Source organism: Oreochromis aureus, linkage group 11 (assembly GCF_013358895.1).
Source record: "Oreochromis aureus strain Israel breed Guangdong linkage group 11, ZZ_aureus, whole genome shotgun sequence".
Taxonomy (NCBI): domain Eukaryota; kingdom Metazoa; phylum Chordata; class Actinopteri; order Cichliformes; family Cichlidae; genus Oreochromis; species Oreochromis aureus.
The window spans coordinates 20,473,307-20,483,755 of record NC_052952.1 but is presented as its reverse complement, the minus strand read 5'-3'; the positions used below and the strand labels follow the sequence as shown (position 1 = coordinate 20,483,755).

At 41.8% G+C, this 10,449-nt stretch overlaps 1 protein-coding gene across 2 annotated transcripts; it reads right to left on the bottom strand.

The window, feature by feature from the left end:
• Positions 1 to 2,221: 2,221 nt before the first annotated feature.
• Positions 2,222 to 9,857, bottom strand: she (Src homology 2 domain containing E). Of its 2 annotated transcripts, none has more exons than XM_031734063.2 (6): positions 8,948 to 9,857; positions 8,402 to 8,528; positions 6,759 to 7,013; positions 6,160 to 6,514; positions 4,521 to 4,640; positions 2,222 to 3,839 (listed from the first exon to the last, which is right to left on the bottom strand). In XM_031734063.2, exons 1-6 carry the CDS (start codon positions 9,392 to 9,394, stop codon positions 3,647 to 3,649), a joined length of 1,497 nt encoding a protein of 498 aa, XP_031589923.1. In that variant the 5' UTR covers positions 9,395 to 9,857; the 3' UTR covers positions 2,222 to 3,646. The 2 variants fall into 2 exon arrangements, with proteins under 2 accessions (XP_031589923.1, XP_031589925.1); XM_031734065.2 differs by having other exon boundaries at positions 3,663 to 3,839; positions 4,568 to 4,640.
• Positions 9,858 to 10,449: the final 592 nt, after the last annotated feature.

The following is a 10,449-nucleotide window of genomic DNA, read 5'->3' as shown; positions in this document are numbered from 1 at the left end:
GATGGGTTTTCTAGTTTGCTACCCCAAACTAGAAAAGTAGGTAAGAACAATGGATAGATGATGGATAGATACTATTTGAGTTGATATTTATTTTTTCCGGGAGGATTTGGGAAATGTATTATTATCACTACAAACACAAGATAATTCTGTCATTAACCACGAGAGGAATTAAATTCTGTATAATTTAGAAATTATGAATAGCACAATACTTAAGAGGATACTAGAGGAGGGGTACCCCTGTGGGCTGTGGGGTTAAGTTGCAGATATGCAAACTCCACACAGAAATGCTGTGAGGCAACAGTGCTAACCACGGCACCAGAATGCTTATGGAAGTGATGAATCATAAATTGGAAATATTTGGTTCAAATCATCAGCATTTACGGATGAGGTCAGCAGAGAGGTACAACAGGTACAACTACAGCAATCTGTAATACACGGCGGAGGCTCTGTCTGGACCTGCGTTTCAGCCAGTGGTGTTGGAGATCTTGTAAAAATGTATGAAATCACGAAGGTAAAAAAGTACCATCAGATTTTGTCTTGCACTACCATCTAGAAAGCATCTGATGGGCAAAAGTTTCATTTTCTAGCATGAGAATGACCCCAAACTTTGTGTTTGCCTAATATACTGTGTTTGCACATGTTTCAATAAATCACTCCACATATTTTCCGTTTTTTAGCCAAATATACAGAGGGGTAGCTCAAGACCTTCACTCAGAGAAAATCTTTGATGTCCAGAATAAAGACTGCACTGTAAAATAATCACATACCTGTTTATTTTGCACATTTAATTTCCACCACTCCTAAAGAAGACATCTTATATGCAAACAGCAAAGATCTTAATTGAGCAGTGCATGATAAAACATGCCTATGATCACAGATGCATGCATGCTTTTCACTGGGCACCAATTATATTAAAGGCCAACAAAAGGCAAACAAGCATCTAAGATGTTAAGCTGGATGAATACCAGGAACAACTTTGCCCAAAACAGACTCCTCAGAATCCTGCATCCAGCACCCCAGGCCTCTTGTTTATTTTGACCCGCTCTGTGATTTAATTAAGAGGACATACAGAACTAACCACGACAGATCACATGGATGGCAGGAAGGGCAGAGTAGTTAGTGCTGTCTGTTGTTGTGTAACATTGCCATTTGTGACACACTGGGTAGCAGGATAGCCAAGATTAGGGACAGCCCTTGAACCGGAATGTCTAGGTTAAATAAAGCCTGTGCAAACTGAGCATCTGAGTTGCTGAAGTATCAGCGAGTGCTAGATGTTTTGTTTTAGAGCAGACCACAGACTTTGGCTAGTTAAGGAGGCGTCACACAATCAATAAATTTTATCTATGAGCTAGCAGTAAATGAAGTTAATTAGTTTTTAACTTCTGTGATGTAACATGTTGCAGCTTTCCATTCACAAACCAGGCAGTCTGTTCTGTGGGGGACCTTCGATGCTACTATGGCTACAATTATTCATAGCTTTTTTTATATATTGCAGCTTGTCTCTCCTCCCTCTTCCTCTCTCCTCCCTCTCATCATTCCCTGTAGGGACAGCACTACCTCAGTCTAACTAATCACCATGGCAACATGGTAATCCCTGAACAGAAAAATGTCTCTCTCACACACACACACACAAATACGCACACACAGAGACAGAGCAGAACTGTGTGTACATATACGAGTGTACACATGGGTGCACACGCTCATGCTTGCACATGCAGTCATGCACACACATTCTGTAAGAGATGCTCATACAACTCAGCACACTGGTGTTTGCTGGTAAGACATATCTTAGCACAAACACACGCTTCCATGCGTCACTGCGAGGGTAAAGCTTTTTCCTGTTTTGTGAGTAGCTTCGTGTGTGTTGGCAAGGATTTAAATATGGCACCTTTGGGGTTGTGTGAGTAAATGCTATTTATGTGTGCACTAGTTACGTATGCATTCTGGGTGTATGTGTGCTCAGGTTTGTCAGTATTTGTTTATGACAAATATGTGTGTGTGCGTGTGTGTGTGTATATATGTGCGTGCATGCATGCGTGTGTGTGTTGTGTTGTGTTGATTTCACACTCAGGTCAATGGGTTTTCTAGCTACAGAAGAACAGCCAGCAGATTTACTCTGGTTAGCTTCTCATCTCCGTCATATTGCCTTTTTCCTTGAACCCCCCCTCCTTTGACTTTTTGCTCCTGGCAATGTCTGTGTCTATTAATAACACTGTTTTTCTTCACTCAAAATGAATTGTACTTTATTTACTGAATAAATGTTTTACAACATTAATATACAGATCACAACATTGTGACAGGGATGCAAAAAACAGTGGATAGCCAACAATCGCTCCATACATGTAGTGTTTATGCACAGGTGCAGGTCATTCACAGCAAAGGAAGACAGATTTTAAGTCATAAAGGCTTCATACGGTATTTAATTGACTGTGAAGGAAGGTAAATAAAGGCTGATATTCACATATTTGCAGTAGAGAACACTTATACATACTAAAACCATTTTTGCTGACAGGACACTTTAATGTGATAAGACTCCTCTCGCTACACCAGGTCTAATCATCCAATCAATAAAGCTCTTTCTCTTGACCTTAGGAGTGGTCGGCAAATGTGCCCAGTTTTAGGGATAGATCAATAGGCTGACTGACATGTCAGATGGATGAGTGAATGTATTCCAATTAGGTGTATCAACCACACTGAGAGACTAACAAGAGTCGGCCACTTTATTAGGTACACCTGTCCAACTGCTTGTTAATGTATCTAATCATCCAATTGTGTGGCACCGACCAAATGCATTTAGGCTTGTACACATGGTCAACACAAGCTGCTGAAATTCAAACTGAGCGTCAGAGTCAGAGAAATGGGTGACTTAAAAAGGTGACTTTGGTTGTGGCTCAAATATTGGTGCTTGATGGGCTGGTCCTAGTGTTCCTGTCAGCTAAGAACAGGAACCTGAGGCTACAGTTTGCACAAGCCGACCATAATTGGACAACAGGTTGAATAATGTTGCCTGATCTGATAAGTCTCAGTTTCTAATGGCAGTGTTAGAATATGGCAAAACAATGGGATAAAGAATGGATCCATCCTGCCTTATATCAACAGTTCAGGCTGGTGGTGTTGGTGTAATGGTATTTACTGGCATGCTTTGGCCCCCTTAGTACTAACTGAGCATTGTTCAAACCACCAGAAATGACAAATCTGTTGCAACTCTGTACTGCGATCTGGTCAGTATGGACCAAAATCTCTGGGGAATGTTTCCAGCACCTTGTTGAATCTATGCCATGAAGAATTAAGGCAGACCTGAAGGCAAAGGGGAGTCCACCGGAAATTTTATTTATAGATACACATATAATTTCAGGTGGTGATTTCAGGAATCAAAGTCTTGTTGGTTTAAATGGTAAAAAATATTCAGGTTTTTAGTTGCTTTACTTGTAGTGTCTGATTTTGACCACTAGGTAGCGCATGTTGGTGACAAAAAATATAATCTATAAGGGCAGAAACAAGAATCCAAAGCAGCATGTCTTTGGGTTTGTGTGTGCACATATATCAACATATTTATGTACGTGCCTGTGCAGAGTTGTGTATAAATGTCTGTGCTTGTGTGCGAGTATGTGTGTTTGTGTCTGAGTGTGTCTTTCTTTGTGTATCTTCAGTGTGGCCTGGACACAGGATGCTGCAGGGTCATGTGCTCTGCTCCAGTGAAAGGCAGTCTGTGTGTGCAGTAGTGGTAGACCAGCTCAGGGATACTGGAGAAAACGCAGCTGCTTTGATCCAGCGTGTAGCACAAGCCCTTACTGCTCTTAGTCTGGGCCACAATGATGTGCACGCAGCTTTGGCTGGTTCTAGTGGAACGAGACAGAGAGAAAGATGCATTTTAAAATGTGTATTTATCATCAGTTTTCTCTGAAGAGACAGTCCTGTACACAGATGACACAACCAGAGGAGATGAAAAAAAAAACGGAAATATTATCTCTCTCCAAACGAGGCTGTGCATTTTCTGAGTTCAGTGGATGTTTAAATGGGGTTAATGATGTGGACTCTCAAATGAATGAGCAGCGTACAACAAATGTGCACTGAGGCGCATGAGCACACGCACGCACACACTCCCACACACAATGGCACCACAGGATTTCAGTCTTTATCCTAGAGAACCTGTTCCTGGCACGCTTGTTGGAAGCGTCTACTCTACAAATGACACACATTCTCATGCATTAACACCTTAGAGGTTTCCACTACAATGGCAGCTATTGTAGCTCCTCAGCAGCGCCTCAAAAAAAAGCTAAAATCTGGCTTAATCGGTGCTGGGTAAAATGTCAGTGAGAAACAACGCCTAAATGTATTTAATGGAAAATGAGAGCATTCAATTTTAAGCTTTAAAATACATGTGATAGCAGAGGATAAATGTGCTGTGTCAATTTTTACAATTTTTTGCGTACAATTAAAGGAAGGAAATCAGAAAGACGGATTTGATTATCAAAATCTATGCGCATTCATGACAATGCTGTATGACAGCGTGCACTCACTTCAGAGCAATAGAGTATTTGCTGGTTCCTGATTCGCTGTCTCTCACCAAGAAGCTGGCTTCCCTGCAGCGCTGCAGCTGAGCCTCAGCCTGCTGCCGACTCACACTGCCATGGTACCAGCTTGGCATTGAGGCGATGGAGGAGGGAGATAGCGGGGATCAGGGTGCGGAGAGAAACACAACAGATCAGTGACATATAGCATTGTGACATATGGAGTTAAGAGAGATGCCAAGTTAATGATATCACTGAAAGAGGAAAAAAGAGACGGATTGACAGGAGGAAAAAAACTCGCTGACAATAAATTACAGTCAGTGCAAATTAGACTGGCAGGTATGTACTGCAGAAGGAATGAGTCAACAAAGTCAAAGGTAAACTGGAGACGCCACGGTAAATAAAATGAATGTGTATGTGACTCTGTAGGGTGTCCAGAAAGGCCTATTAGGACACAAGGTGGTGTTGACAGTGGCCACGGGCAGGAACCATACATAAACAGGATACCAGGAGCCAAAACACACTGTCATTCAAACACAACATGAGAAGAACAAACGTTAAGTCCCATCTAAAAAGAAACGCCATGCTTTAATATTACGGGGAAGGAAAGTTTAGAGTTACAGTGAGACTTCTCTGTCTCACCTTAAGGTTGCACCTCTCATCCAACATTTATGCTCAGCGTCTCATCGGGAGGTTTGTTGCTGACTTACCCGTCTGGTAGCAAAAGCTTAGTTTCACTAAGAATTATCTGCACTTCCATGTGTAATATATTATGTATCCCTGTATTTGTACTGTACTGTATCTGGCTTTGCGGCTCTTCATGATGGAAATTTCCTTGATTTCTTTTAACCTTTACAAAGTCAAACTGATTTTCAGCCAAACAATTGGGTAGATGGGGGTGGGAAGGGAGGGCTCTTCTAAAAATTGTAGGCTTATCGTAAATAAATAAAAAAAATGCAGCGTGGAGCTACAGAGCAAGCAAATATGAGGTGCACTTTACGCTGACGATGCTTTGGGAAATGTGATTAATTTAAATAAAGACCTACAATACACAGATCTGAGATAAAGGTGAGCAGATTTCTTAACCTGTCGTCTCATTTGTTTAATCCCTTTCAACCACTAAATCTGTTCAGGGATGTTGTAGTGGGTGCTAAATTTGATTTCAGCATGCAGAGGTGAGAGGTAGGTCACAGGTCTATCAAAGAAATGATACATAAAAAGAAAAGACTCTTCCCTGGGGAATATTTTGGGCTTAAGAGGTTGGATTTAAACCCTGGACATATTCACTTAACACCATGCTAGCTGACAAATAAGGTATCTATATCACTGTATATGTTTATTTTACAGGGAATTTCCTGGAGATGAAGGTCTAATAAATTTTATACAGTTATGTAATCTTTTTAAAGTACTGCAGATTTGTTTATTTGACTTTTCATTCAATGTAATTGTTTTTAAGTATATTTTGCGCTTCAAAAACCTGTCTTAAATGTCTCAGGTAATGCACATAATATTTTTGAACATGTCAACACTGCCATGTAATAAATATGGTGGCTTGCAGTCATCATATTATTCATTTGTTACTCAAAACTTTACTTGTTTCAGTCCTTACTTATGGACACAAATATGCCTTTTTTCCCCCCTTCCTTACCTCTGCTTCTCCAGGGGCACGCTGGGGTCCATTTTGGTCGCCTCTCCATCCAGTGGGGGAATGGGAGAGGTAGGAGATGGAGGGGAAAGTTTGGTAGGGCTGGACGAGGGTGAGAGCTTGAGGGTAGGAAAGGAGGAAGATGGCTGTGTGAGAGGGGCGAGTTTAAGAATAGGAGAAGATGGAAAGGAAGAGGAGGAGGAAGATGAAGGAGAAGAGGAGACAAGTGTTTTATGGCTCCAGTTCCTCTGCCTCAGGGTCTGCTGCTGCTGCGGCTGCTGTTGCTGCTGCTGCTGCTGGCGACCAGGGGTTGAATTGTTCTCTTTACTGAGAGAACAATCCACCGCTTCAAACTGAGCTAAAAGAAGCAGGAGAGACAATATCAACCTTTCATAATAAAGTTCTATCAAAGCATGCCAGTGATACCAAAGTAAACATATCTCTGGAAATTAATTCAGAAGGATTGTTTTGTTTCCTCAATAAAGTAAACACAAAATTGCTGTTATGTGTGTGCTGTACAAACAAAATCCTCGTTATCCTTCCTCCACACCCTAAACCCTAAACCCCCACCCTTCCCATGATCCCTCCCTCCTTTTCTCTACCTGACAGAGCTCTAACAATGTCCTCCTTTCTCCACTCCCACGGCAGTTCGTACTCTCCAGCTGGACGGACATCAGACTCCGGTCGCGTGACAGGGATCCACACGCCCTCACTGTCGCCTTCCAGTCCTCCTTCGTAGGGTATGTCATAGATGTTTGGGGGTGCAGGCATTACCTCTTCTGCCTTCCCCTCGCTTTGGCCTCGATCCAACAGGACACATACTTTCAAGAGGTCTTTGGAGCCCCGTCTACGAACCTCTACAGCAGAATGGATATGTGATTAGCTAACTGTATATAAGATTTGAACAGCTAAAGGCACATAATTGGCCTTCCCTTCAATATTACACCCCCACCTTAGTGTTTAAAGCACATTTCCCTTACAATATGTGTTCAGAAAAACAACTAAATTACAGTAGAAAAAAATTAAAAATGTACTTTTACTGAAATAATTTACGTGCCATTTCAAACATAACCACTATAGTCCAAATCAGATATTTTGGACAAAATACAGAATAAAACTGACGTTTAGAAACATCCTTAGTTTATTACAAGCTTTCACTCAAGTGCACAAATTAGGAGTTTACACCACACAGTCTGTAAAGCAACATCGTGCTGATTACATATATAGACTCCACTGTTCTGTCCTTCATTTGCTCGTTTCTTTTAAATAAATCAAGTATTGTTTGAATATTGTCTTTTTTTAACATTTTCGGGGAATTTTAATTGTTATGTTCCTTTTTGTTTTTTCATTTGGTGCCCGGCAGGTAGCCTGTGTGTCTACACTATTGTGTGACCAAACAATGGATTTACAGGAAGAAAAGGTCAACACAGCCGTTGATTGGCTCACTAACCGGACCGCTTCCTGACTGTTGGGAAGTGATTGGGTGAGACCGGGGGGAAACCTGTAGGTTTTTAGGGAGGGGTGAGAGGGGGGCTTTCGATTCTTGTCACATGCAGGGGACCATAAAGTATCTGGTGTCTGTCTCTGTGTGTTTGTGTATGTGTGGAAGGGGAGGCAGGAGGGCATTAGGGCCAATGTCCTATCGAGAGAATGGGGCAAAGGAAACAGAGGCAGGAGACAGGAAGCTGGAAGAGGAAGCTGCACCCATTGTCCCTGCACAACACTGTTACTATAGCCACCGCCAGCGGGGAGGGAAGTCAGTAGAGAGACTGAGGATCTAGCTTGGCTCTCAGTCCCTTTAAAATGATAAGTTAACAAGAATGTGATGCAGTCTAAGTGCTGATAAAGTTAAATAAGATGTATAATTAGTGTTCCTTTACGTGCTCACAATACACTTGGCTTATCAAGCACGATATACAAAGTGAAGCAAAAGGTTAAAAAATTGGAATTAAGTTCTCAGAAAAATAAAAGATAGTCAACTTAAAGAAAAAAATACAAGGTGAAGGTGTAGGAAGGATGTTGCTAGTGTTATTGTTGTGTTTCTATAAGCGATTCTGCCATTCTGTTTAAAGATGTGCTGTAGGCCTAAGTTCACGACTGAATTCTTCTGCTATATTCACAAAAATATGCCGTTCACATTTGCTCAGCTGCTGAGAAAACAGTCCAAAACTCCAGAAAGCCAAGAAGCACCTTCATAATAAAACTTTGGCTGCTGAGATACGAGATCATGTGACCCTGACCTCACCTGTGATGATGACCTGGGCGTCATAAGGCTCCATATACCCATCATTCACTCCTGCTCTCTCAGCTTCTCTCTGCTCCTTTGTTTTCTCCGCATCAAAAGGATCTGCATAGTCCTCCAGGATAATCAGCTGTTGAAAAGGGAAAAGCACAATGCCGGCCTGCTACCTATTCAAAAGTCACAGAGACAACAAGCAGTGTGCGTGTGTGTGCGTGTGTGTCTGTGCGTGTGTGTATGTGTGTGGTGTCCATGACTGAGTGACAAGTAATGGAGGGACAAGCGGAAATACTTGTGCAAAGAGGTCAGCGCATTGTGTTTGCCTGTGTGATCTGAAACAATGAAGTGAAACTGTATTGTATTCTTTTGAGAACGATGGAAACTGAATACAGGGTTATGATCTGAGACATGGAGGGAAAACACAAAGGAAAGCACTGACCTTAAGCCCTGTACTATAATGATGTTTTAATTAACTAATTCATAAATAAATAGCTGCTGAAATATGAAGACATGTTATATGGGCACGTTATATAATTTCTATAAGTTACTCACCGTTGTTTTAATGTCAGATCGTCCTTTCTCGTTCTCGGGTAGCTTCTGTTCACATATCCCATTGAGTTTGGGGGTCTTTTCTTGTTTGTCCACTTTGATCATCCTGCTGATGTACGCTTGAGCCACACTAGAGGTCCTGACCTGGCGGTTCTCATCCGATGACGCGGTGTCGCTCTTGGTGTTCTTGCGACCTTTTCCAGCCGTGAGACTGTCCCAGACTGTTCCACCAGAACCAGCATTGTTACGACCCAGTTCTGTAGCCGAATTCTTCCTATTTCTCCCTGCCAACAAACCCCCCACTCCCCCATCTCTGCGCTGATTTCCTTTCAAACTGTCTCGTGAAAATGAAGGTTTGGGTCGAGTTTGTGGACCAGATTCGGAGGCTGAGCGCACTCTTTCATTTCCGTTCTTCAGGTTGATGGGGAAATCTCTGAACCATTTTGCCATGGTTGTTAAGTTGATGACACTTCTTACTGATTTTAAAAGTTACTAAAAGTTACTGGATTTTTTCCCACCTCCTTGCATTAGCCTCCCCCTAAAAGTTACTTTTAGCCTTCCTCAACAGCTCCAACTTTACGCACACTCACTTTGTTCACACTTCGACTGAAGTAACTTTGGTATGCAAGGATATCTGACTAATCACTTTAAGCAGATCCCACTTTATGATTCTATGCTGATTCCTAGCTCCTGAGACTCTCTCACAACTTCTGGTGCGTCTTGGAGATCATTAGCCAGCTGCTCTGTGTTGCTGTCACCCTGCACCTGCAGTAACAACTATCCCTGCAGTTTGAAAAGTAACTTTTGCAGAGCATAAACTCGAAAGAATTGGAAGTTTTTCTTTGAACCCAGTAAAGATCCCATTCCCGGAGCGTGAGATAGTGCGTCCAGTCTGTCGACCAGGCGAAGTGATGAGAGGAGTGAAAGGAGAGGAAAGTTGGAGTGAGCAGACTGGGGGATGTCGCTGGTTTCTGGGGAGGAGCTGCGCGCACGGGGCGGAGTGGCAGTTTTACTCAACAAGGAAGATTGTAAATCTCATGAAAACTTTTTATTTCCAGAACCCAAACTCTAAAACTTTTTTTTAATTCTTCAACACACAATAAGTTTAATAACTGTGTTCAGCTCAGCTCTACACACATAACATTGCAACAGCAAAAGATAACAAAGGACATAAAAGTTATATTTATTTATGTTTTTTTACACTCAGGGATGTTCCCAGGATTTCTTAAATGGAAAGGCACACGGGTAAGCTATTACAATGTCAAAAATTGTGCTTAAATTGGAAAAGTGAAGTTTAAATATGTCTGTAGGTTCTCAGTTATCCAGTAGACTGGACTTCAGTGGGTTCATGAAGATGTTTCCCCTCTTGTGCACGAGACTTCTTCAGTTCTGCCCTTTCGATGAGAGGCAAAACATGCTCATAAATCTAAAGAAGTCTCGTTGCCTTCTTTTCAAGCTCTCAATTTTCAATTTAATTTTGTTGTATTCTCAACAATAATCAACTC